This window comes from Parambassis ranga, chromosome 2, assembly GCF_900634625.1.
Source record: "Parambassis ranga chromosome 2, fParRan2.1, whole genome shotgun sequence".
Taxonomy (NCBI): domain Eukaryota; kingdom Metazoa; phylum Chordata; class Actinopteri; family Ambassidae; genus Parambassis; species Parambassis ranga.
In genome coordinates, this window is record NC_041023.1 from 29,718,676 (window position 1) to 29,746,198 (window position 27,523).

Below are 27,523 nucleotides of genomic sequence, written 5' to 3' on the forward strand. Positions count from 1 at the left end.
TCTGTCTTTCTCTTCAGTGCATGAGCATGCAAATAAAGTTAAATAAAGTTTGGGATCCTCCTCTCCTCTTGTATAGGGAGTCAATAAGGTGTCTGAGCCATTGTAGTTTATCAGTATTACCCTTTTCCCTGTATCATTACATTATGATAACACAGACTGTCAATGCATGATTGTCTTTCTGGATGGTTTTGACTTAGTGGTTTGAATAAGAAAACACACTCTCTCTGTTATTATTGTATTATTTGATTAGCTCTCAATCTGTGTTACATAACAACTAAAATGTTAATTTAGCTGCAATCTGTGGCTTGATGACAGTTGGCATCTGCTGGCATGAAGGCTGAGCATTGAAGTTTAAAAGAGGAATGCATGAATTGATCAAATATTACCATTATTTCAAGACAATCTGTCACCCATGTACTTTCAAACACATTTTGGCATGCCTGAACTTCAGCTGTCACTATCAGTGTGCTCATAGACTTATTATGTATGTGAGAAAAGAACATTCTCCTTTTATTCTCCATGCATGGTTGGTAAAAAAAATGCATGCCTCAGTTTTTGTATTCTTGCTAATTGGATGTCTTATTTTACCAGCAGGGAGGATAGTGATTGCTACCACTGCTGTCACTGTGTCGGTGGGCAAGAAAACAGCCGTCGCAGGAGGTAAGATGACAGTTTATGTTATCATCTCATGATTTTCATCCTCACATACTCTTGCAATGGTTTCCCTTTCTTGAGTCTTTCTTTTTTCTGGTTACGTGCCTATCACCTGTACATTTGTTATTCTTATTCTCAGCGCTGTTAATGTTTGTTGTTAATTGTTTGTCTGAAAAGAACCAATTTTAGCTCCTGTCTTCTTAAGGTCCCCCTCCCTATAGGATTCACTTTAGTCTGATTGACCATTTTATAGTTATGAGTAAGGGTTATTACTTCACTATCTTCACTGTCCAGTTGGCACTTTGGTGTAGATGAGATCATTTGTCAGCAAGACTTATTTGGAGTGCTGCGTGGTGTACGGGCCCAGACCTCTGATGATGATTTATGTGGCCTTTTCTTCTTTAAGATCCAGTAGGAGATGTGCAGGGAACTGAGTGAGCTTGTGCTTGTATATTACAAAGAACCATTTTGTCTTTATAGATTCTGGCTTTGTTACACTGTTTCTGGATATGGCCTGGAAAGCCTGTCTATGCCTGAAACACACATCAGTCATAATTATCTCTATGAGACAAGTCTCTCTGGAGCTGCATCATAAGTGTGTGTGTCTGCACGTCTCATTACGCTGACAGACGAGACAGAGGAACACGTCATACACACTTAAACACACTCATGCTTATCTGTTTTTCACAGCTTTCGTAGAAATTGTCTCAGGTGTGAAAATCGTGTTATATTTGGAAGTGGAAAGCAGGAGAGTAGGGAGACGTGACAAAGAGTTCAAAATAGATGTGTTTCAGTCTCTCTCTTAATCTGCCTGTCATTCTTAGTAATTCTCTTTTCAGTATGTTCTTGCTCTCTCTGTGCTGTTCCAATATGTTACTGTCACAATGTGTGGAATTCAAACTTAGGTTTTTGGCTATTCTAATTTTCATGCATAGTGATGGTAGATATGATGAATTGTAAGTGAAAGGTCATTGCAGGATGTCAGGTGTAACAGCCTTTCTACCAAGCTGCTTCACTCTAACAAAAACACTAGGGGAATGGTGTGTAGTGAGAAGTGACTACACACACAACCTGCTCTTTGACTTTTTTTGTTAAAAAAATAAATACATCTCTCTTTTCTTAGCCTCTCTCTTCCTAAGCTGTCAGACCTGTCTCCCTTCACTTTTTCTGTTCCTTTCTTTCTCTGCCTTCATCTTCCCCTTGTTACTCCCATTTCCTTGTCATGCTCTTCTTTCTCACATCCCTTTGCCTTTTCACTTCCTCTTTACCTCTGATTCTTACTGCTGTAAGCAAAGAGGGCTTTCATGTCGAAAGTTACATCCACTTCCTGAACATAAGGGGATAAAATATTTAGAGGCTGCCTGGTCAAGGGACATGCACAAAACTCAAAAAAGCTGTAAGCCTCCCTACCTTTAACTTGACTCTTATGTGTATTACTGAAGTGGAAGTAGGCTGCACGTCTACAGGAAAAGTGTAACAAATGAGGAGCTGTTCTTTATTATGGCCTGATGAAAAGAAATCTTGATTTTCTCTTGTAAAATAGGGGTCATTTTTAACCTGCAGACCTCTCTGTCTGGGCTGTCTTTGGAGATGTTTTGACTGTTTCTGTTCTTGTGTCTTTAGGTGTGCTTTTTCAGTGTTATGGATAGCTGAATTGACTTGTTCTTGGGAGATGCCTCAAATTGGATATTTGATATAAGCCACTAACACTGTTGTGTTTCTGTGTATGTCCACTGAGTGTCAGTGTTCATCTGAGTAGAATACATGGTCAGTTTTCCACCAAGGTCTCAGGGCAATACGTGTTAAGCTTCCTACTGATATTTTGCAGATTTAATTTCTCTTTTTTTTTGAAGCTGAAGGATTTTGTATGTCAGAGGCTGATCCAAAATCAGTCAACTGTGAGTATAAAAACACAGTGTTTATACTGTTATATGGACCAGCAATGGATTAGTGTATCTCTGAGGCAGAAGTGACAGGCTGTATGTAAATAAACCTAATATTCTGACAGAGGAGCAGACTGAGAAAACAAGGAAGAAAGAACGATAAGTGGGTAAATAAAAAAGTGTAGCGGAAGGATAGAGAGAGGGCCTTTGACATGGAGGAGGAGGAGGAGAGGAAGCTGTGAAAAAATGATAAAAATAAGGGGAGGAGAAAAGTAGGTGAAATAGGGGAGGTAGAAAAAAGACACAATAGACCAGACAGTGAAAATGATAAAGATGGTAGAGATGAGAGAAATGAAGGTCAAAAGAGTGAAAAAATGATGAGAGAAGAGGCGACAGAAAGATAAATTGAGATAAGCAAGAGAGGGACAGGTAGGGAGAGAGAAAATGAGAAAGACAAAAAGGTGAGAGGAGATCAAGGATAAATGAGGTAAGAAAGTGAAATCAGAACAGTTCTCATTGGAAACTACTCCACCTCGCTTGAGACTTTTTCTAGACTATTTCACCTCAAAACGTTTTCTGGCATGGCATTTTACACAAGGCAATCCGCCAAAGGCTTCTCTGCCAATATCTTACTCTATTGTCATTTATAATTTAAACCAATAAGTAGTCGTCATAGCTGGGATAAGCTCCAGCCCCCTGTGACCCTGTACTACAGGACAGAGCAGATTCAGAAGATGGATGTATTGAAGTAGTTGTCATAGTCTTTCAAGCCTTGTCATTGGTCCGGTGTGATATGTTTTTATTTAAATCGATGCATATTGACCAGGAAATGCTCAATCATTGCCATCATTACCATATCATCATAGTCATAATCACAATCATCATAATCAACACAACAAACCATAGATCTCTGGGCAGTGTAGGCCCTCGGTCATCTTGGCTGCTGCAGTTTTTATATGTAACAAACTAGAATTTATTATTCGTTACACACACAGGCTATAGGAACAGGATTCAGCTAGCTAAGATACTTAGCTACCAACAACACAAGACCTGCAGACCAGGGGGGTAAGAGGACAATGTTTTAGAGATTCATAGACAGAGTTTAGCAGTTTTTTTCTTTCACATACTGCCTCTGCCTACTGAAGTTCAAGGCTATTAACCTGTGGCTTTGTGATTTGTACGAGATATACAGTAGTATATTTAAAAAAGTCAAGTTAGAGAATCTGTCATCTATATGACTTTATGCCAGACAACATCACCTTGATACATTTCAGAGACAAAGCAGTATGGGGCCCTTTCAAACACTTTATCCAAACTCTCTCTATGCTTCTTTCAGAAACATTACCAATACAGAACACAAATAAATGGACACAACAAATAAACTTTACAGAAATATTGAAACCTAAAACAAAACACAGAAACCATTAATACAACAAAAGACATACATCATGTATTGATACAGGAAACAATAAACAATTACATCGAAAACATTTTTGGGTCGCTGGGCCAACACACCATAGTAGACTAGTATAATCATATTTATCTGTATCATACCCGGGTATAAGAGAACACACTATTACTATAAGTTGATTTCAAGCCAATCAAAAATTTAGAGGGAGCAACAGTTTTACTGTAGGGGGGCAATATGCAATGAACTGTCCTTCTCTGTATGAAAATCTCAGGGCATAAATGAGGAGAGTAATGAAAACACTATGTAAGTCATTGCAAAAAAAAAACAAGCAGATTTCTTACAATTAAACAGTGATTACTCTCAACAAAAAGACTCTTTGGCGGTGACAAAAAATTTCATGTTATGGTGACATAACTTTCATTGCATATTGCAGACCTTTCTTGAAAATCTAAAGGATGAGGAAAGGATGAAGGTGGAAGTCTTAAGGGAGTCTAAAATAACTTCCACAAATAGCACAAGATGAAAAGATGGATAAAGAGATAAAGGGATGAGAAGAAGGGTGGGGGATAGCAGCTTTTTTTCTGTTTAATCCCTCGTTCATTAAAATCCCTCTGGGCACATCGTCCATCTTAGAAAGAAATACATGAAGTGAAAGAGAGACGGTGTAGGTAGAGAGGCCAGAAGGGATCTGATTACGGAAATAAAGTGCAGGAGTCTGATGTATGTAGTCCTTAGATGAGTTTTTGTAGTCCTTAACAGGAGACAGGGTTCTCTGAGAGATTGTTTTCTTGCCATAGTAGCAAATATTCACCTCTGAGTGGTAATAATGAGTTCTGAACAAAGAACATTTGCTTTAAAGCAAAGTCTGTGGTCCTTTGAATCTCAGATTTTGATCATAGCCCATTAAACAAGCATCAACTAGGCAAACAGCAAATTCCAGTGAATGGTTTATTTCCCATTTAGCTGATTGATAGGATCCATTGCAGACTCTCATGCAGAACTCCAGTGTGCAACACTTTGAAAATATGTAAGAAGTCCAAGGAAGATCCAGAGAAAAAACGTGAGATCTGGTCCAAGTAGAGGAGAGTGCTTCTGATGCCATGGATTTCAAATGTCTGGTGATCAATTTGCCAATCCAAATGGCTTCTCGAGAGACTGTGTGTTTGATTTTCCCATCAGCACATAATCTATACCTCTTTGACGAAGAAGTAGAGAGGCTCTGAGTGTATAAATTGCATCTCTTTACTCCTAAATTTCTCAGCATCTGTCACTTGCTGGCTTCTTGGATGTTTGAGAGAAATTCAGAGGAGGATTAGGCCAGAGGAGGGTGAAGGTTTCTGGCTGGGGTTCTGGTTTTTCACCGGCTTTGGAGAGGTCGAGAAGGAGAAAATGCAAATAAAAAAAAACTGTGCAGTGCCTACATATACACACACACGCCACAAACTCTCTCTATTGTTTGTGAATATTGGTCCACCACACATATTATGAATCCCTGAAATTTCAGTCTAGATTTACAAATACTGGACTGACCATACACCATGAGTGTCCAGCTGAAATGATATGTTTCATACTAAAAAGAGACACAAGAGTGCTGTTTTTTTTCCTCCCAGCCAATATAATGGTGAATTCAGCAGCAGTAGGTGGCTGGTAGGCGAGTTGGAGGGATGATTGGTTACAGTGAGAATAGGTCCAAATGGAAGAGAAAATCAGGGAGCAGATAAGGTATGTGTGTGAGGGAGTGTGTTAGAGAGAGAGGGACAAGGTTAAAAATAGAAAAAGGACAAAGGAAGACAAAAAGTGGGAGAGTGGTGTCTGTTTGAGAGTCAGAGGAGGGAGAGATACTGTAACTGTGTGTATAAAACAAGCTCTTCTCCTCTTTGAGCCCTTTTAATTTTTCCCCTTCCAACCTTCACCCTTTGACATGGCAACCCTCCTCCTGTCTCATCACTCATTTAGGCCACAGAGGAGATTTGTTTTTCCTCCCTATCCTCCCCATCAGCTTCTCCATCTCCCATCAGTGGCTGCCTCTTCTTCAGCTCTCTCTGGTATTTGGCCATCAGGGAGGCGTAGATGCAGCCATAAGCCGCGGCAGCAACCATCATAATACAAACAATGCCGCACACCACGCCAGCAATCACCACTGTGCCAATTGCGCGTCGCACGCTCACAGGCCGGTAGCGGGCACGGACACAATCCGACGAGGGCTCCCCGCCGCCACCTCCTCCTCCTAGCCCGCCTCCAGCGTTTGAAGAGGAGTCATCACCGGTGTTGTCAGAAATTGGTGTCGACCTACTAGGGTTAAGAGCATTTCTGCTGCAGGGAGGACCGCCCCCTTGTCCAGAACGAGAACCCTCACCGCCTCCGCCATTCTCATCCTCAAGTTGGAGGCAGTAGTTGAACATTTCCACTGGAACTCTGCGGATGTCTCGCCCACGCAGATCCTTTGGTAACGTGCACTCCACCGCATCCACCTTCCCTCCTAAAGGGAGAAAGAGGTTCAGAGACAGGGGACAAGGAGAGGTAATTTATGAAATCCCTTATGCCTGTAAAGCACTACCAATTAACTGAAAGAGAAGAAAAGACAGAGAGGGGATGGATGTGCCAACACTAGGATGCGTCATACATCACTTAACACACACACGCAGTTTTCTGTGCCCTCCACACTAAGTTGAAGATAGCCTCAACTAAGCCCTTCTATAATTCATGAGATGACATACTAAGCTTCAGCACAGCTTTGCTGTGTCTTTGTGGAAGAGAGAAATATCTGAGTCACATATTCCCACAAGCGGCAGGAGGGTGGGGGATCTGCTTTGTTATTGTCACATGCTGCATGTGTCTTATAGTCAACATAGTATTCATCTCAGGGTCACATGTTAGAAAGCCATTGATCTGCCCACCCCCCACCCCCCGGATGGGTTAAGTGACAGAAAAGATGAGATAAAGGCGGAACGACAGAACGAGAAAAGTGGTATTTAGCCCCCCAGATGCTTTTATCTCACCTGTAGAGAAGATTGAAGCAAGGCGTCTGGACTTGTAGAGTTTTCTAGAAAACTCTGGACTTGTAGAGTTTTCTAGAAAACTCTACAAGTCCAGACGCCTTGCTTCAATCTTCTCTACGTATGATGACCTGGATGACTGAGAATCTTCATCAACAAACTTTTATCTCACCGTGTGAGAATCCTTTCTGCAAACACAGCTCTTGCTTTCCAAATATTACAGCTACATGTGATGAAGCCAATGTTGGCTTCTATCACTGAGTTTTTTACAGTTCGGTGCTTTGTCTTAGTTTTTGCTGCGCATATCATCTGTCATCTACAGTTTTAACAGCTACTGTCATGATTTCATGTCCTACTATGCAACATCTTATTGTAATTTTCTCTGATGCTCTGATGATTATTAAGTTATTATGGCTGCTGCGTTCCAGTCTGCATCTGTAGTAGGAAGTGTACTGAATTGAGCTGGAGTAGAGCCCAGCAAAGCAGAAGACAGCAGAGTGAGGCAGAGAGGAGAATGGAACAGAAAAAAGAAGAGATGCTTCATTAGCGGGACAGCTGAGGCCCAAGGCGCTGAGGTGAATGTAGATTTTTACACATGAGGGGAGAGCAGAGAGCAGCTGTGGTTATCTGATGTACTAACAGCCTGCAGAGACACGTGGACACAGTACGAAGAAGCACACAATGAGCGTGGTAATGTGCATTCACACACTGATGCAGTTATAGCTTGAAGCACAGGCATGCACACGATGGAAACAAACACCTTGCCACATCAGTAGGTTCCACCCACTACTCCATGACTTCTTTGCCCTCTTGTCCTGTTCCATAATTCAAATCAAGCAGAATCTATCAATGTTCTAAAACATTCACCTCTGTACAGTAGCCATTCCATCCAATGTTTGAAATCACGGAGGTTGCAGTCGCATTCCCAGGGGTTATGTCCCAGCTCAAGGTGTTGCAGATTAGCCAGGGGCTCAAATGCTGCCCTCTCCAAACCATGAAGTCGGTTACCTGCTAGGGACAGCCACCTAGGAATGATAAGCAGCAGCAGTTGTCGGATTTGAGGATTATTTTCTGATATCTGATGCAATGCAATCTGGGAAAGAAAAGATTAGCACGGACTAGATGCCCAGGAGGGCTGTTTTCTTTCTAGGCATACCACAATTCAGTAGTGTGATCTTACTCTAGAGGTCTGTAAGGGGACACTGGTTAAGAGTGTTTTGTACCTGAGGCTTTGCAGCTCATCCAGCAGACCCAGAGGAACTGAGGAAAGACCGTTCAATGACAGGTCCAGACTTTGAAGACCACCCAAACCCTGTAAAAATATCAACATCTCTTTTTGCATTTAATGGTTTTCCATTTTTTTGTACGAGATGTCACCTGATGGATTAGTCCTGTTTGGCCTCTTGGGAAGTCATGGCAAAAAAATCATCCTACTGACTGCTTCAGTTTAAATTGGGTGAAAGAGCAAATGATTTATTACTAATTTACTACCTGGACAGGAGCCGGTCATGTCAGCATATGTGCCTAGGTTGGCTTCATGAACAGCATTTTGCTATATACTTCTTTATTTTCACTGTACATCTCACACAATTCATGGCAGGTACATAATCCGATTTGAGACAGTCCTGTATTTAGGGCCTTCTCAGCTCTTGTTATCTAATGTGGTGCTGTATAATCTACTGTGCCTACCTGGAAGAGGTCTTTGTCCATGACTGTTAGTGAGTTGTTGTGCAGAGTCAGTCTCGTCAGGTTAGACATGTCTCTGAATAGTCCAGCCGGCAAATTATCCAGGTAGTTATTAGAAAGGTCCAGCTCCTAAAATACACACAAGATGACATATTTAGTTACATTTTAAAGCTTTGCAGATGTTCTAGTTCAAATTAAGTCAAAAATGAAAGGTCTTCACCCATCACACTTTATGTATCAAGCCTTGGGGAATCATATAAATTGAACTCCAATTTAATGTCGATGAATATTCTCAGTCATTCAGGGCATTTTCAATCAAGAGTTTGAAAAAGGGCAATTTGATTTGTTTCTTTGTTTCTAAGTTATTTTGCTGCAGTTCTGAAAACTGATGAAGCTGCTCAGAGAACTGACAAGTCCAGATAGTTACTATCTTAAAGATCTTGAATGAACTTCAGTTTGATGTTTAAACCTGGTTATATGATTATGATAGGCCTTGCACTATAAGTCACCTGTGTGCCAGTATTAGGCCTTACAGGTATTATTATAGAGCCATTACAAGCTATAGATCTAACTAATTATGTTGAATTTTCTCTACAGAATATCTCCATTTTTAGCTGCACTATTCTAAATACCAACTTTCTGTGCTCTGTGCACAGTATACATATAATGAGTGACCCTGCACAACCTTGAAAATGTCAACTTTTCTTTCAAAGTTTGATCAATTTTAGGTTCCCAGAACAGTATATTAGTAATAGTATATCACTGTCCTGAGGGATTTCAGTGTGCAAGAAAACACAGCAAACAGTAGGCGGCAGACCTCCAACGATGAAAGGTTAGCGAAGGCAGAGGCTCCCAGTGAGGCAAGCTTGTTGTTGGCTAGCAGGAGTGAGCGGCTTCCTGGAGGCAGGAGGTGCAAGGGAGGCAGGGAGGACAGACCCCTGCCTCCGCAGTCCACCACTAGGTTGTCTGAGGAGCAGATACAGGGGGAAGGGCAGGAGGAGGCTGGCGGCAGTAGTGCAGCCAGGAGGCAGAGGGTGCAGAGGAAGACTGGAGGAGGAGAGTGGAAGAGACAGAAAAACATGGTTAGTTAGTTCTCCCTGAAAATTATCACATCAAAGGACTGAAAAGAAAGTGGAAATCGTTGCTGTAATTATACTTAGAAATTAAGCCAAAGAACCATTTTGCCAGACACGTGGCCAGCCTATAGTAACTGTCTGTGAAATGGTTTCTCAATTCACTAATTTGTTTAAATTTAGAAGAGATGGAATTAGGAATTAGAAACCACAGCTATCTCATAGGTCACGGAGGCTTTTTTGTGTTGTTGTTGTGTAAAATGTGGGAAGAGAACAGGAGAATAAGTCACAGATAGACTGGGAGAGAGAGTAAACGGCAGCTCAGGCCTGATAAAGCACCTTCCTCTATGCCAGAGGCAGTTTTTCTTTGCCATTTGAATCCTGGAACAACACAGGAAATTTCCACTTGTGTATTTGCACTATATTTCCATGCATGTTTAAACACCACAGACAATCTGATTTTTCACTGTGTCTGTGTTAGTTATGTATCCTGCAGATGACTATGCAATCTAAAAGGATCTTGTGCAAAGCTTGCTTTATATTTCTATGGCAGTGGTCTATTCTGCAGAGTCACAGAGTCATGCTTGTGTGTTAATGAGTGAGTGTGTGCATCTCACTGCCGCTTGTCTCTGAAGACACTGGTAAGGGAAGTGCCGTCTGTTTTATTTTTCTTTTCATTGTTTTTCTTCAAACTGCAGTAATTCATCACTTTTCTTAGCTTTATCCCTCTCCTTGCCTCCAGTATTCTTTACTGTTTTGCTCTTTGTTCTGCCCTTTTCTTTATTTGCATCTATAATTTTGTATTTGTTTCTCCATCTGTGTGAGCTTACATCTGTTTGTTCAAGTCTCCTCTGTAATTCGTGCTCTTTCCCCACTCGAGTCTCTTTATCTTTCACTCCAAGTCTCTCGGCAGTGCTCTGTATTCCCTCAGTGTCTCGTTACAGCGGCTGACTTTGTTTCCTTCCAGTGGCTTATCAGCATGACTTATGCTTTATCTTTCATGCTTGTGTGCGTGCTTTTGCGTGTGTGTTAAGCAGCAACAAAGCGTGATATTAGGAAAACTGCTCTGTCTAAAAAGTCCCAGACACACACACACACACACACAAAACACAAAGCACTTTCTGACAAGATGCTTTGCCTCACCAGCAGATTTCATTACTTGCATCATCTGCATATTATTACCATCTATTTTCCAGTGTGCAACTGTCTATTGTCACACTGTGTCTCACTTGCTCCCTGGTTGTCGTACTTTCTTTTTGTGCTAGCCCATATATTTTTTTACTGCATTTCATAATCAACTCTTCATTCGCTTTCACCACACATATCAGTTGTCTGGGTCTTGTCTGGTTGACGAAACTCTGTGAAATAGCCCTTTAATGGCCAGTCTGCATTAATAAAAAGAAAAAAACTAAATGATGAAGACCAGAATATATGAGTGATAGCGTAATGAAAGTCATCTCATTCGTCTAAAGTGACTTGACTGTCCTCAGGGCTTCTGTATCCCATTACTGATAAAATATAAAGTTTGTTATAAGGCTGGTGAGAAAGCAAAATTAGAAAATGTTTTATGTGTCCCATTAAAATGAAGTTTTATTCCCTTTAAACTTGTTATAAATTTGCTTTCAGTGAGAACAGAAGTTTAACCACATAGACTGTAAACTTAAGCCTAATTGGTCCTGAGTGATTAGGCATTCAGAGCTATGCATAATAACAAGTTTATCTGGATTCTCCATGAAAATCAAAAAAAGCCATTAAAGTGTGACAGTGACCCATCATTTATTTACACTAAAACTTTTAAGATAAATGAACACCATTTTTTCCTCCCCCTTTTATTTTTACCTGATGCATATTTACCTGCTTATAATTGTGATCAGAAGCACAATTGTGTGCAAAAAAATTAGATTTTTAGGAATGTTGGTTTTTTTGTAACCTTTCAGCCTTCAATATACGCTAAGCTCAACAGTTCATAATTCACCTTGAAGAGTTTAAATAAAACAATTATTTAGTGATTATTAAATAACCTAACTTATCTCACTTTCACTGAACTTTGAAAAAACACTTTTAGCTGCCTCAATATCTATTCTCGGACAGTTGTTTTTCTGCCAGACAGAACATGACCTCACACAACCAGGACGTCGTCCCATTTTACATTCTGATCCAAAAAGGTTCATAAAGTGAAGGCTGCAGCACTGTAAACCTGTGTGTGTGTGTGCACACTCTCCTGTTCCTCTCTCTGTTATCCTCTCTGCTCCATCCAACAGTATAATCCTAATCTCTCGGAAAAATTAACTCCACTTCATAAATGGATGAAAGGGGAGATTTTTAAAGTATCCTGAAGCGTCCTGTGCTGTCTTACTTTGTAGTGGAAATTCTTTAGAGAGCCAATCTTTCATTGCTGCTGCTCTGTAGGAATCTAGAAAGCTTTTGCCGAACAGTCCGTAAATGTCCCAAAACAGGTTGAAGCTGTTTGAAAAGGTGCAGTTGTGAAGAGATTTGTAAGGACAATGTAGCTCTGGGTTTGAAGCACTGTTATACAACTGAGAGTGGAAGAGAGAGGGAGGAGAAAATCATGTTTGTTTTTCTGCTTTCCTCTCCTATAATGTTACATTACAAATACAAATTGTGGTTTGAGCACCATGTATTCCTCTGAGCTTTATTTTATGGAGATATTCCTCCTCTCCCTTCACTCTTCATTTCCTCTTTACTAACCAACCACAGTACCCCTCCTTCTTGCTCTTCTCCCTCTCCTACTGTACATCACAACCCAACCCCCCCCCCCCTTACCCGCTACCACCCTCCCTCCCTCTGTGCGAAGCAGATCTTCCAACATTTATGAGTGGTTTTAGCTGCTCTCGTGGAGGAGGTGGTTGTTGTTTTTTTGGCTTATTTTAGCTGCTCCAAATCCTCTCTGATGTAGAGCACCACACCGCCAAACCAGAAGGAAAAATATTCTGCCACACTGAGAGGACGATAGCGGAGGTTCAGTCCAAATAAGTTTTAAGTGGTTCTGTGCAGTTTAATTCAGTCCAAACAGACTTCTGACTAAATCATTTATAAGAATTGCCATAAAAGTGCAGACGTTTTGGGCAAATGTAGGCAGGCAATGCTCTCAGTGATGGGAAACAAACTAAGACATGGCATTAAAATGCAACAAGATTTCTGTTTGATTGAAGCAAGACTTCTGAGGCAACTCCTAGAGCAGCATTGATAATCAAAACCATAACACCCACATCAAGTGACAGTCATGACAGATTTTCATGCTATATTAATAATCAAGTAACTTACATCCAAAATCTAGAGTAAAAAATCTAAAACTTTGTTGTCGTTCTATTAAGGACTTTTTCCAAAATGTCCTCAGATATAAATGACATATACATATGAGTGAATATGTTATAGTATTAGTACTATAGTATTATAGTATTATATTTAAGCAAATTTCCCCCTGGGATTAATAAAGCATTTCTGCCTTAATAAAAAATAATAAAGCATTTTTATCTTAACGTATCGTTCTTACTATTGTTAATTTTTATAGAGACAAAATAATTGAAACAGATTCCTAGCATCAGATGACCCTTGTTGTCCTGTGGGCCTGCTGATTTCTGACAGCGTCTCCTGGACCTCTTGACACCTCCAGGACCTCATCTGTAAGTTTATATGCAGGGGCCCCTGGGTGACACTGGACCCATGCTATGATGTCATCACCACATGCACTTCTATTACTGAGCCCAGTAGCATGTTACCACAGGCCAAGCTGTTTTCCATGCAAGCGACAGACTTGCTGCTATCTTGTTACGAGGAAGACCAGCTGTCCTGTATGCAACAGACTGGCTGGCCGGTGTTTGTTAACTCTTTAATGTTTTACATTGTGCTGTCAGTCTGAAACAAATCTATCCCCCCGCTCTTACAGGACTGAGTTGTTGACTCTTGGTTCCAGATGCAGTTACCTGATGCAACATTGCAGGTAACATTCCAGGGAGAACTAACACGCTGACCTTAGGCTTTTGTGATGGGTACTTTCACTGTTTTAGTTTGATCATAAATTTAAAATGATACTTAGTTTCCATTTCTGCGTTTAGTTCGACGAGGCCTTAATCTAACCTTAATCTAGCAAAAAAAGGATTGTATATTATTACAAGTGGTAGTTGACCAAGGTGGTGGATGCAGGGATTCGAACCTCACATTGATGTGACAAACTAAATATTTCATTTGTCATATATAATGTGAAATCTGCCATGTGCATTATCCCAACACAGCTTGTTGTTCTACAGCAGCACTGTTTGTGCATGTCAGAGGTGTTCTGTGTCTGGTCTCTACTGTAACACAAGACCCTAGACAGAAAATAGCCAATGTGTGTGTGTGTGTGTGTGTGTGTGTTGCTTGAATGTTTGTGTTTAGCTCTACTGTAAATCTACACACTTCTACCCTTGCACCTTTTTGTCTTAGATGAGAAGTCTTATAAAAGACCATGTCAAGGTCCCATCAGTACCTCTTTGTTATGCCATCATTGACATCGTGTTTCCATAGCAACCAAATGCTGTAGATGATGTTAAAATGAATAATATAGGAGATGGTTTGTGGTTCACATCAAATCCTATCATTTATCCAACATTATTTCCTTTCTGTCACGCATACAGTCTGACTTTCAGGCAGCACCGTGTGTAATCGCTTACCCACACACAGTAACTCATGATCATACACAGAAACACATGCACACACTCTCTGACAAACATGCAAGCAGTCAAGGATAAGCAGGAACACAGTGTAGGGGTTTAGGCTGTACTCCCGCTGACAGTGTGATGAGGAGCAGAGAGGAAAGAGAGCTTTTCTAAAATCTTTATACATCTGTTCCTCCTCTCCTCCCTGTGGGGTTACCTCCAATTATCTCTCCCTATTTTTGCCCCCCCCCCCCACCCCTGTTTACACTTTTTATTTTCTATTTTTTCTGTCTTTCTCTTTGTATCTCCTCTGTCCAATTCTCCTGTGATGAATTTGCCATCAGTATACGAGAGTATCATTGTTCTGGCTTGGAGCTGTGAGTGGGTAATGTGTAGGCTGATCTGTTTTTCTAATTCATGATATTTGTTCAATTTGTAGTGACACACACACACACACACACACACACAGAGACTCTAGTCTAACAGCACCGTGGCCCATGGGAGTAGGTGACATGCAATGACATTGTTTTTTGTGGCTATTAATTAGCAAGAGTGGCAGGTAAGATAAAGAGACCAGCAAATAATGGGATAGAGTGGAAAGAAGTGAGGGGAGTTGGACAGTTTTCAACTGCTTCACATTTTGCTGTGACAACATCTCTTTAATGCAACACTTTATACTGACCACTCAGCAGGGCCTTAGTCCAAGGATGAATGCACTCAGAATTTGGAAGGAAACTGAAGGACGCTTGTCTTTTGATGTCACATCCACATCATTGTGACTAGAATAGAATAAATTCTGCCTTGGATCTGTGACAGGTCAAATTGTATGTCTGCATATTCTTTAGACAGATGGATAGACAGATGATATTGATCCAAATTGCTCACACACATCCACACACTTTATATGAGACATTTGTCATTCTGTCATTTTTAGCTGGTTATTTTCTTGTATGGGCCAAAAAGATCTTAATCTAGAATACAAGAAATCACAATCGCATCAAGAATGGTCCTTGCTATGATTATTATCAGTCTACCCAATTCCATGCTGGACTTGGCTCGGAGTGTGTATCAGTGTCATTCAGCAAGTGCTGAACTGCAGTGGTGCTGTCTTTGGTGGAGGGGATTATCCAGATTTATTCCTGCCAATGTCCTTTGAAAGTGGGCCAGTACCATGTATTTGTGTGCTGCATCTGGCACATTCCTGTTGTACCTGCACCTAAATATACAGTGGTCAAAACTGATGGTTTACTGTGGTGGTAGGTAGTATGTTCACACAGATTTTCTGGAGTTTCGCTGGATGTAGTTCAGGGTCACCTCCGCTGTACAAATCCTACATGAAGCTACGGCCAAGCTGACAGAAAATCAGCACAACAGTAAACTAAACTAGTTTTTAATTCCTATGTCATAATCGTACAAACCAGGTCAGATGTCAATGCCACTGGAAGCAATCCTAGAGAGATTATACATTCCACATCAGGAGGTACTTTTCCTCAATGCAGAAATCCTGCTTTTCCAAAGGTTATTTACTATTTGTATCTTTGATTCCTAACATTTCAAATTCCATTGATTATATCAATAAACTCGAATCTGCTAGATGCTTTGGATACTTTTCCAACAAGCTGTCATTCCAGTCTCTATTTAACTCCAAGTCTCATATAACACTATGTGAAGGGGGCCCGGCTCCATTCCAAACCTAATGGCTGCACACACATACAAACACGTACACATTGTGTCACACTGCTGGGGATTCATGCCAAACCCGATATCCCAACAGAGTTGTGAGTTGAGAGCCACCACTTACTGTACTAACCACTTGGTGAAGAGTCTTGTTTGCTGATACACCGTCACACTTCTAACTTCAGTAGGGATCTGTGCAGCATCTTTGTACATTGCTGGTAATGTTTTAATAAGTAATTAAAATAAGTAATTTTAATGAGTTACTATCCAACTTTATTTGGCCTTTTGCTGAATCTGGGGCAGAGCCAAGAAGTGCCAAACATGGTTTTGCATCAAACCATGATTTTAGGGGCAGTCCAGAGCGTGTGATATGCGCCATGCACTTGCCCAGTTTATAATCAGTCAGTTTAACACTAGGTTCTACAGGTGGACAAAAAATTGTTTTTTTGTTCTGCTTGGTTACAGAGGTTACTGGCTCTGGTGGCTCCATTCCAAACCTAACACTTTTGAGTGCACTGTATTACAGCTGCACTCTAAGTCATTGTATTATGGCTCCATTCCAAACCAAATATTGTAACCTCAGTCGGTGTATTATACCTTTGTTCAGAGCATAATCCCCTCTCTCTCTCTCTTTCTCTCTTGTCACTCTTTTGATTAGAAGCTAGCTGCTGGAACAGGATGCATTAAAAAACATACAGTCAGATACAGTGTATGTTTACTTGAGTAAATAGGATCAAATTTGTATTTGTATTTGTGCATTTTATGCAAATGTGTGTGTCAGATGTGACAGTCTGCTGGGATAGTGGAGGCCCAGAGGCACCATATGGACTCTGTGCTGCTATAGACCCCTCTGTTCTCCTCTCGTTCATCCTATCTTTTCTCACTGTCTGCTCTCTTTCACTACACCTCTTTGATCTCACATCTCTCTTCCCTCTCCTCTCAGCTCCCCTTTGTTTCCATCTTTTTTCCTTGCTTCCTCCCTTATGACACTCACATTTTAAATTCTCCACCACTGGTTTGTGCTCATTTTCAGCTTCTTTCCTGCTTATTTTAAGCATTTCTATGCTGTCACTGTCCTTTTAACCTCTTTCATTTTCTGTTTCTTTACACCTTGGTATGCTAGTTGCAAATGCTTTGTAACAAAGGTTTGGCTATAGTCTCTTTTTCACAACATGCAACATGTTTTAATACCTAAACCTTAAAAAAGAAAAGTGAGAAAGTGAAAATAAACCTATGTATACCAGTACTGTATAAACCTCAACCTTTTAGAAATCTGGACTTGGACGTACTGACATCCATTTAACCAGACAATTTTGTCATTCATTTATGAGGACATGTTGCTTTCTACCTTCATTCTATCACCCCCTTTGCACCAGGAAGTGTTTGTTTTTGTAACTTTTATGGTTGAGAAAAGAGTTTTTAAATGAGAAATTTAGTTTGGTACAACCCACAAAAACTTCAGTAATAAAGAATGAAAGCAATAAACTGTAGTGGAAATGCATTTATTGATCATCTGGCACTACAAATCTCTATTGAAAAACACCCTCTGCCAAGTTAAACCATCATGTCACTCTGCCCCATGTAGGCCTCCATCATATTTGTTCAGCTGTTAGCTGACGGCAGCTTGACGCTGAAGAATACTTGCTAAAAGACTATTTTTCTAGTTGATCTGTTTTCTGTCGGCCTGTTTGAGCACAACTTTGTAACATTTCTGGTCTTAACAGAAAGCCTTTTTTAAACCTGAATAAATCAACATTAGAATTAACTCTCAATTTTTGTCATAAGCTAAGGATTTTGCTGGTTTTGTTAATGTGTATCTTTCTGTTGTTAGAATGTGTGTGCAGTACTAGCAGAAGGCAGATGAAAACTATTTAGTTTATAATGCACATTCTGTGTCAATACATTAGATTGATTTGATAAAACTGTTTTGGCTTTGGCCTGTAGTGCTGCATTCAATACAATATAATGTCGGGCATAAAATGCTGAGGCAGAGAAAGAATGTTTCCAATGACTGACAGCATTTTTGGTGAATTCACATGCCTACACTTAAAAAGAGAGATAATGGAGTCAAATTGAACATAATTTAATGCAGAGCTGAGGTGGAAGGAACAGGTAAAGAGGAAGAGGTATGAGGTGTAGACAGAGAGAGACTGAGCAGCTCACAAGGAGGTATATCTATCGACTTGGAGGTTCTGTGTGGGTGTGAGGAAGTTCTGACAGATAGTCTTGCCCTGTTATTTAGTGTCCCCGGTGTTGCACAGCGGTTTGTGGGGGCGTTTTTGCCAGACACCTCTGGAACAATAATAATCTTCAACAAGAAGACAAAGACCCATGTTTTTATGGTCTCTTTTTTATTTGCAGAGAACGCAGTATATGTTAATATGTGTCACATTCAAATTACAGAAAGAATGCTCTCATGTTTGCCTTTGCATGTTAGCTGAAGAAGTGTCTGGAATCTCTCACAGAGCAGGATCCGTCCACTCCACAGCTAATCCACAATACACACACACACGCATGCATACAGCTGTCCTATCTGTTGCTATGCCACCCGACTTCTAATGGATTTTTGTTTTGACTGAGTGTACCCGTGGTATGAGATGGGAAAAGAGAGAAAGATTATGGGGCTGAAAGAGGCTTGGAAGTAGGGAGGGGCAAATTAAAGGATGAAGGAAGAAGTGACAGGTGAAAAAGAGGAAGGAAGGGGGATGGTATGTGACAGAAATAAGAACAAGAACAAGAATGCAAAGGGAAGAGAAAGGAGGACAAATGAAGTGACAGACTTGGATAAAAAACAGGAGAAAAGACAGACAAATAGCCAGCAGGTCTACCCTCATTATTCTTGTCCCCACTGTTTTGATTGAGTACATACAGTAATGTGGCATTTCACTGGAAGAATTGGCACGTGGCCATAGTATGCTTGTTGCCCTTATCCTTTGTGTGTGTGTATGCAATCAGGCTGGGCATACTAACATTAGCAGCTGTCAAAACAGAGTGTTCTTCCTTTCATGTGTAGTTAGGATCACAATAGATGTGACTAAAACAGTGCTGAGTTGAGAGGGAACACAGGCATATGTTTCCCTTTTCAGTTTCTCTGATCTGACGCATCTTTCGATCTGCTTTTCATTTTGTAGACTCACCAGGTCTTGCCAAGTAGATGGTAGTGATAGCTGGGGGCAGGCCAGTGCCCCCACGGGGATTAAGGTAGGGGGGCATGACACTGAGCTTGGCAGCCTTCCTCTGTCGGAGGAGCGGGGCTATGGGGGCTGGTCAAGCCGCCATGCCTGCAGCCTCCACTAGGTTGGTGACTGTGAAAAATAAATTACCTGAATAGAGAAAGAGAAAAAGACAAGTGAGACAAACACATCCTGCTTCTCTGATCACTTCATGCTTTAACAGCAGTGAAGGCTAAAGCTGCAGGACCCAGTGTGTATGCGTGCTCATATTTGTGAGACTGCTGCCTTGCATACATTAAAACTGTATTTCTGTGCATGTGTTTGCCAATTGTTGCCAATTGAGAGCGCAGGTATGTATTAATGCATGTGTATGCGCAAGCAGCACAAACAGGCCCCCTGGTATTTTACAGGCATAAATAATAAATGTGTGTGTCTTTGGTAGTTTACACAATCAGTTTGCCTTTAACACAGACAGACCCCCTACTGGAACAGTCTGGCACAGAGACTGACATGGGGGAGAGAGACAAAGCAAGACTGACATAGGGAGAGAGAAAGACAAAAGTACATTTGCATGGTGTAAAACCACCCTGAAGCAAGGCAGCAGGCAGTAAGGCTGTTTAAACTCACACGCTTTTTGAATAAATAAAGGTAACACTAAATAAACTATAGCATGCACAGCATATTATACAATGTTCTCATTAAGAGCGCATTGAGATCCTGAAAATGATTTATATGATTTCCAAGAGGTTATATGATTTCCAAGAGGTGTAGTTTACTTTGCAAATCTGTGAATACTAAATTTTTCAGTAAATGAAAGCTACAGTTCACAATAGCTATCAAATCCTCTCTGGTTTGATTTAAGTGAACTTCTTTAGAGATAAAGTAAAGACAGCCTCCTTCTTTTCTGGGGATTTTTTGTTTTGCATGTGGCTATTTTAATGACAGTGTTGTATCTTGGACTTCGCACTGCCCCAGGCAACAATTTTTATTCCAGGTACCCTTCATGTTCACTGACAAGATGATCCTTCTTGTCACAGATGAGTCATTAAAGTCAAAATAGGCCCTACAAGTGGAGATTCATGATATCTGAAAGCCTGCTGGAATCTCAATGTGACATGCTTTTGACTCGAACTGCCGAGGCCAATCATCGGTAATTTTTGAAAATGCAGGAGTGCTGCTGTGAGATGTGCCTTTTTTTTAAACTATCATCAAAACCCAATCAGCAATGTGTGAAATATAGCACTAATCAGATTAGGCTGTTGTTGAATGGTTAGCTGTTTGTGGGGAAAACTCAGAAACACAAGTAGGATTCTTCTGCATGGTTTATTTTGCCATTAAGAATGAAGATCAAGGTACATTTGTGTGTGTGTTTGTACTCATTTGTTGATGTGTGTGCAGTGATTATGTAAATATGCACCTTTGCCACCATAAATAGGCAGATTAAGAAGTAGTAGGAAAGAAAACAAGTAGGAAAATATGGATGGGTAAATACAGCCAGGTAGTCAAGCAGACATGCAGACAGTACTTGCAGTCATATCTAAAAGTAACAGTCATTAATCTGTTGTGAGTCTCAGTCTTTACAACTGGTGATGTGGAGGAGATGGTAGTGAAATTAGAGGCAACAACAGTGACAATGAGAAAAGGCAGTGTAGAAGATTTAGGGAGAAAATGCCAGGAGGGGAGGGGAGGTAAAAATAAGTGCAGTGGGTAAACAGGGAGGACATTAAAATTCTCCTCCACAACCTCCTGTGTGTTTTGGTGAGTGATTTGAATATGTGTTTGTGTATGTGCACCCCTGTGGTGCTATTCGTGTTATCATTATTGTTATTAGTGCCTGCCAGACACTCAGCAAACTATAAAACACTCTGGTCTCTCATTTTCATATTCCACTTCCTGCCTCTCCTTCTTTTTTCATTCATCTGTTTTTTTATGACCTTCATTTATCAGTATTCAGCATCCTTTTCTCTCTGTCTCATCTCTCACTCATTGTGTCTCTGTCCCGCTCTCTCTCTTTGACAAAGGAACAGAAGCATTCTGAGGATATTCAGCAGATGGATTTACTGCATGCGATTAAAGTCACATTAGCCAGGCTCTACTGGGAAATTTCAGTTGTTCTTTTTAAATGAGGACATGAGTATTATTTTAAAAGGAAGAGCACACGAGAAATGGAAAGAACTCAAGGAATGTGGGAAAATTCTTTCCTCAGCTTCAGATTACAGTCTGCATATGGCTTCTCTGATTTCTTTTTACTGGCTTAGGTGAATTTGTTTCAAGATTAAAACAGTGGCGATATGCACTGCCAAATTAACCTGTGGAAATGCCCCCTGGACAAACATTTGCTGTTGTCTCCTGTGGTAATTTAATAAAGACACACTGGGCAACTCTAAATGACAGAGCCATATTAGGTGTTTTTCCACTGCAGGAACTCCTGGGCTGTTTTAGCACAGGCAGCTCCTTTGTGCACGTTCCAACTGTCTGAAACACCCCTGTAGGTTCTCTTTCAAGGTTGATTTTTGGAAAAGCAAGAAGTATGTGCAATAGGTTAGGTCTGGTTGAACTTAGAGGTTAAACAAAGGAGCAACTTAATAAAGCAAATGAAGAAGATATGTAAAGGAAAAGTGGGGAAAATGCAGGTTTTATTGGCTTATTATTCCTGCAGTAAAGTTCATAGGAGTCTCGATGTACCACACCAGCTTGTTAGTTTAATAGATCCTGGCCAATGGGTTTTATTCCATTCAGTAACACAAAAGAATCTACAGCCTGATACTTCTTTTCTCCATTACAGTAGATTTGAAAGAGTTCCTACAAGGCCAGTTTCAATGGATTAAAAAAGGCAAAGTTGCAAGGCTGTCCTATAACATTGCATTCCTATGGTGCTAATAAAGTTTTTGTCCAATTGGCGCTCCTGCCTTGACAGGGCATTCTTTACATGATGGAAAAAACAGCTTTCCTAAATTGTTTTTCAGTTTAAATATTTCTGCACATTTTCTATCCCAGTACAATCAAACTTAGTTCCTTGTCTCAGCATTGGGACTGTAAAACTTGGTTTTTATGTTGGCCATTTATCAAATGATTCATGGCTTTGTGTATGTTTGATGTATTTATTTGGAGGAAAATAGTTTGGCTGGAAACAGTGTGTTATTTTATGAGCAGAATCATTCAGGTTTTTAAGTATCTGGTACAAATTGGTTGACTCCCATTTCTATGTTATTAGCTTAGTGTACACTTTTTTGGACAACAGTTTTGAAACAACAATGGATGAAAACGAGAAAGGTAAAAAATATAAACATAAACATGGTAAAATGCACCAAAAGTCCCTCATGTGTGCAGCCATGCTGGAACTGTCCTTTCAATGATGTATTGGAGGTGCAGAAGAAGGTCACCTCAGCAGCCACATGCTACTGTTCGCCCATCAGCTTCCATCATGTTAAATGGGTGATGTGGTGGTAAGCCAGCCTAGCAGGCTATTCTCAGAAAGCTTTTTTTATCAATTTGACCTGGACACAGGGGCAGCCAGAATCTACACATACACCCTAGCACACGTTTGTGTACACACACACACGTGTAGATTCTTGGGTGGCCCCGCATGTTGGGGAATCAAGTAACGTGCCCACCACCCCCCTTCTTTCTTTCTCTTTCTATCTTTCCTCTCAGCCCCTCTTCTCTGCCATCTCTCCTTTAGATTCAGTCTATTTATTCCAATAACTGTTTCCTGTTTGCACTTGGGCAGAATTTATATTCCGTGGGGTGTTGCAAAGACATCATGCAGTGCGCCGACATGCATTTCCTTCAAAATTTAACCACCCACCTTGGGGCTGAGATAAGCAGAGACCACCAGCTGTGATCGGTCAGCTTGCCTTTTCTCCTTTATATTTTGGAAGGGATTTGTTGATAGTGAGAAAGCAAGATGAGGAAAGGCTCAGTATTCTTGTGTTTCATTCATTCATTCATTCATACATTCATTCATTCAGTCATTTATCCCTAATGGAATTATGTTTTGTGATCTCACAAATTCTATCATTTCCAGCCCTAATCATCATTCTCGATGACTGAAAGCGTATGTTCATTGTAAACAAATAAGTATTTTGCCATCTTAACTTCATATCTCATTTCCTTCACAAGATGCAAGAAAAGAGCAAGAGTGTAAATAACAATACTTCTGCAGAACAGAATGTGCAATTAATTAAATAAGTAATCTTTTCCTTTTTTTAATTAATCGAAAAGGATGTATTCAACACAAGTGTGTGTGTGTGCAGTGTTAGGTTGCATGTGTGTTCATGTCTTTGCCCAATTTGCTCCCCTCAGTCCATTTTTCCATGTATTTCATGTTTATTATGACAGGCCTGCTTGCCTTGACTAATAGTTTTTAATCCACATGGCTGGAATTCTGCCCAATACACCTCAAAATCTAATTCCACCTGCAGACAATAGGACAGCTATCCTTGTGTGAAGGTAGGCGTGTGTGTGTGTGTGTATTTGAAAGTATGTGTGTGTTTGTCCGGAGCGTGTGACTTTACAACCAAATCATTTAACTTTACCTATACCTTAATACCCACACAGACAAAGAAAAAAGGTCATTGAAGTCACAAACCATTGAGTGTATACATGATCATAAATGTTTGCATGTTTGTATGTGTGTGTGTATTGCTATGTGTAACAGTGTAGGCTGCTAACAAAGGCAGAGAGAGGCAGCCAAGCTCCCTAAATCAATTTTTAATGGCTTTCTTACACAGGAGAGGGGAGAGATTGGGGCAATATAACACACACACACTCCTAACCACATGCCAGCAGCTTGACAAATGTATCCTCCCTGTTGTACAAAAATACTTTACATATTTTTACATACATTATATTGCAAAAATTAAAACGTCCAAAAAGGTGCAATTTATAGATGAACATGCACTAAATCTGTTATTAATTGTGCTGTAAATTGAAAATAAACATTACAAAATTTTGCCCTTTACAGATTAGACAAAAACGTTTTGATACTCCCTGTCCCTCCACTCTGAACGGACAGAACATGCTCAACTGATAAAGTTATGGCATCAGTGCAAATTGGACTTGGCAGCTGATGGCTGTTTTTATTTAACTGTGTTGTCATGACATTTAATTGGAGGCTTTATGATGATGTGATGTATTTTTCACCCCTTGTCGTTAGTGCTACTTTGCTTGGAGTCAATTGGATTTGATTTTAAAATTTGGTATTTGGTGCAAAGTGTTAGCCATGTTTCTAAGCAGACTGGCCAAACTACTGCACTAACCACGGTGGCTATAATTATTTTGTCTTTTCATTACTTTAAGAATATGCTGACATTTCCCTTTCATTGTCAGTTAATGTGTAAAAAGGCACAAAAGTCTTGATGACATTAGGGTAATGAGGCCTCACACGGTGTAGCAAGTTAATCAGTCTTGCATCACACACTTTAAAACAAGTGTTATACAGCAGGCAAAATCTGGAACGCACAACCCAGTGGAATCAGGCTGAAAAACATCAGGGTGCCATCTGATAGCACATATCAAGGGTTTCACATTTGATTCCAATTACGTAAGACAGGGTGAGGTAACTAGAGCCCCTTCTACATTACACACACAAAAAAACACTGACTCACTCGTCAGTGGGAGAGGGCACAATTAGCATTATCCTTACGGTCGAATGACAAGAGTCACAAGTATTTATGAGCTTCAGCACCAATCGGCAGTGACGGACACAACACTGTGTGGGCACGGTAACTTTCACCCCCTTTTTCTGGAGCATCTCTGTCTGGTAAATTCTATGACTCCTTCCCTTAAAAGCCACACATTTGATTTCCATCCTCTACTTAAGGTGCAGTCAAACATCTTTCATTCAGTGCTGAATAAAATAAAATAATAAAAAAAACATTGGAAAAGTCCTGTATTATAGGCCTTGCTTTCTACTGTTTATTTCTATGTGTAACATGAAAAAAGTCAGTAGGTATAGGAGGTTTAGGCACATTTTGAAACCTGCAGTTACATCCTAACTGATCTGTTTATAAAATAGTTGTCAGCCAAGTTTGTGCAATGTTATTTAATATAAAGTCAGAATACAGGATGGTAATTGTACTCTTTGAATGTGGAGGTATAGCAAAAGACATCTTTAAGCATTAGTTTAAGCACTGATCACTACTGATTTTAATTTCTGAGGGATTAACACTAGCATATATATATATCAAGTGACACCTCAGACTTTAAGTTTAAGACATCCATTCAAAAAGGAATATTCCTTTAGCTATGCAGAGCCAGAAGTGACAGGTGGTATTTTTGCTGAATTAGTTATACTGTGATGACTGGGCTAAAAGGGACCTTTTGAAAACCTTACGTAAAACTGGTGGCTGGTACCACAGGGATGTTTACATTAGCTGTGCCAAAAATATTCACAGGGCTCGCAGTGAATTAACCACAGTGAGGCTGGATCTCAGAAGATTATGCATCAGGAGTTTTGGTAGACAGATATAATCTGTTTCTATAAAGTTAGAATCAAGTTCCTTGTGGAAGATGTAAAAGTGTTCCCTATAATGAGATTGCAGATCATTTTCTATTTATGATATAGAAATATTCCAAAAATAATGTCAAATGTGTGTACACAGAGAAAAAACTAAACATCTCATGAATTACTGTTCTCATACTTGCCAACCTCTTCTAGCTTTATCCCAGAACCTCAACCCAAGTATCGCTGCATGTTGTGCACTCTATCTTTTGTGTGTCCAGGAAACAGCCTATTGGCTGACATTTTCAGCATCCACCTCCTCACAACGTGCACCTTTAGGCCACCTCCAAAATGCCCATTTTGTTTGTTGACAAAAAGCCAATTCATGCTGTCTTTGCATGACATAACACATCTTTAATTCCAGCCGTAAAATGAGATGAGGAGCAGTTGATATGAAGTGTATGAGTGAGGTGAAGAAAACTAACACAACCACCAACAGACTTACCTTTAAACCAAATATCTCAGACAGCACCAGCCTTACAGCTCTCTGCCATCAACCATGCTTCCAAAAATATTATTTTAAAAAAGTGAAAAATCTCTCGGAGGAGAAAACATCGAAGAAAAACTGTTACCACTTCTTCTGGTTAAACAAATCCATACATTCAAGATCCTAGACAGACGAATAATTTCAGATTAATCCTTCTTTCTGTGTAGAGACAATCCCCCCCCCAGCTTCCCTTCAACCCACCAATGAATTGTGAAAAAGGAGGGATTGTAGAAAAAAACGAGGTGAAGAGAGGCTTAGAGACACAAGAGGAGGGAAGAGAGGATAAGGTCCTTTAGTGGGAGAGGGATGGAGATAGTTAATCCTTTTCTTCGGATCTATTCCCTATATGAATGATACATCCAGCGCTGTCCTGCTCATTGGCTTGTGCGCTGCTGTGTGTCTGAGAGGCGTGAGTGTGTGTGAAAAAGAGAAGTGTGTGTCTGAGAGAGCGAGAGACGGAGAGAGGGAGAGAGAGAGAGAGAGAGAGAAACAACAGCATTAGGTTGCTCGCGTCATGCGCTACCCTTTCTGTGTGTCGCTATGTTTGTGATTCCTGCACTCAGCATGCGTTTGTGTGCCTGTGTGTGTGTTTCCATGCATGTACACTTGAGGGCTGTCATTCCGGTGTGTTTTTGTATGTGTGTGTTATTGCCCCCTCCTCTCAAGACAGCTTCTTCTTTTCCATACGTGTGTGCAGTCGTGCATGTGGCAGGAGAATGTGTATGTGTGTGCCTCGTCAATTATAGTAACATTAGTGCATGCTGCCTCTGTCTGCCTGCAGCTCTCCCACAGTGACAGAAAGAGGATGAGGGAGGTGGAATACAGAGTGATAATATGAAAGCTGAGAGAGAGATAAGGAAAAATAGAGAGGAAGAGAGTGAGAGGAGGGCAAGGAGAAAGTAGAGAGAGAGTAGGAAGCAGCAGAGGAGAGGTTGGTTGAAAAAAGAAAAAGGTAGGAGGAGATGGAGGCAGAGGACAGGGCGGGATGAGGTCGATGGAAAGGGGACAGAAAGAGAGATGTGAGAAAGAAAGCTGTGGCAGTGAAGGGAGGGAGGGATCAGCTGATTTCAGTGAAGATGAGAATCTCCCTCTGCCACATGGGCTTTTCTCCTCCCTCGATTTTTTTCTTTTTTTTCTTCTCACGTCTCCCTCGCTTGGCTTTCATTTTCATTCTATTCCCTGTGGCAGCTCTCGTAAGAGCTTGCTTTATGTGTGTGTGCATAGAGTGATGTTGTGCATATGGCTGTGTGTGCTTTATTCACATCGTATGGACCAAGATCTTATTGTCATGAGACAAAACAGTACATTTCACACTGAGTAAGT

The 27,523-nt window shown here is 40.5% G+C and overlaps 2 protein-coding genes across 6 annotated transcripts in view; one reads left to right on the forward strand and one right to left on the reverse strand.

Annotated features, from left to right (window-relative positions):
* cacna2d4a (calcium channel, voltage-dependent, alpha 2/delta subunit 4a) overlaps positions 1-27,523 on the forward strand; it is a 68,557-nt gene that overhangs the window by 18,249 nt on the left and 22,785 nt on the right. For 4 of the 5 annotated variants that reach the window (XM_028399269.1, XM_028399273.1, XM_028399270.1 and 1 more), the window contains exon 27: positions 592-660. In XM_028399269.1, the coding sequence (XP_028255070.1) occupies positions 592-660 (69 nt within the window). The remainder of the gene's footprint in view (positions 1-591; positions 661-27,523) is intronic. The other variant, XM_028399272.1, reaches the window with a different exon arrangement.
* lrtm2a (leucine rich repeat transmembrane protein 2a) lies at positions 3,456-26,599 on the reverse strand. Its single transcript, XM_028399274.1, has 7 exons — positions 26,159-26,599; positions 19,173-19,358; positions 9,448-9,677; positions 8,634-8,759; positions 8,168-8,256; positions 7,812-7,969; positions 3,456-6,427 (listed from the first exon to the last, which is right to left on the reverse strand). The coding sequence occupies exons 2-7, from the start codon at positions 19,246-19,248 to the stop codon at positions 5,901-5,903; spliced, it is 1,206 nt and encodes a 401-aa protein (XP_028255075.1). The 5' UTR covers positions 19,249-19,358; positions 26,159-26,599; the 3' UTR covers positions 3,456-5,900.

Excerpts from the sequence above, each read along its gene's own strand:
- lrtm2a (XM_028399274.1), bottom strand. The coding sequence starts at position 19,248 with ATGCCCCCCTACCTTAATCCCCGTGGGGGCACTGGCCTGCCCCCAGCT. Across the intron at positions 8,760-9,447 it reads CTAACCTTTCATCGTTGGAG|GAGCTGGACCTTTCTAATAA; the intron begins GTCTGCCGCCTA and ends TGTGTATTTTAG. Across the intron at positions 7,970-8,167 it reads GATGAGCTGCAAAGCCTCAG|GTGGCTGTCCCTAGCAGGTA; the intron begins GTACAAAACACT and ends TATCATTCCTAG.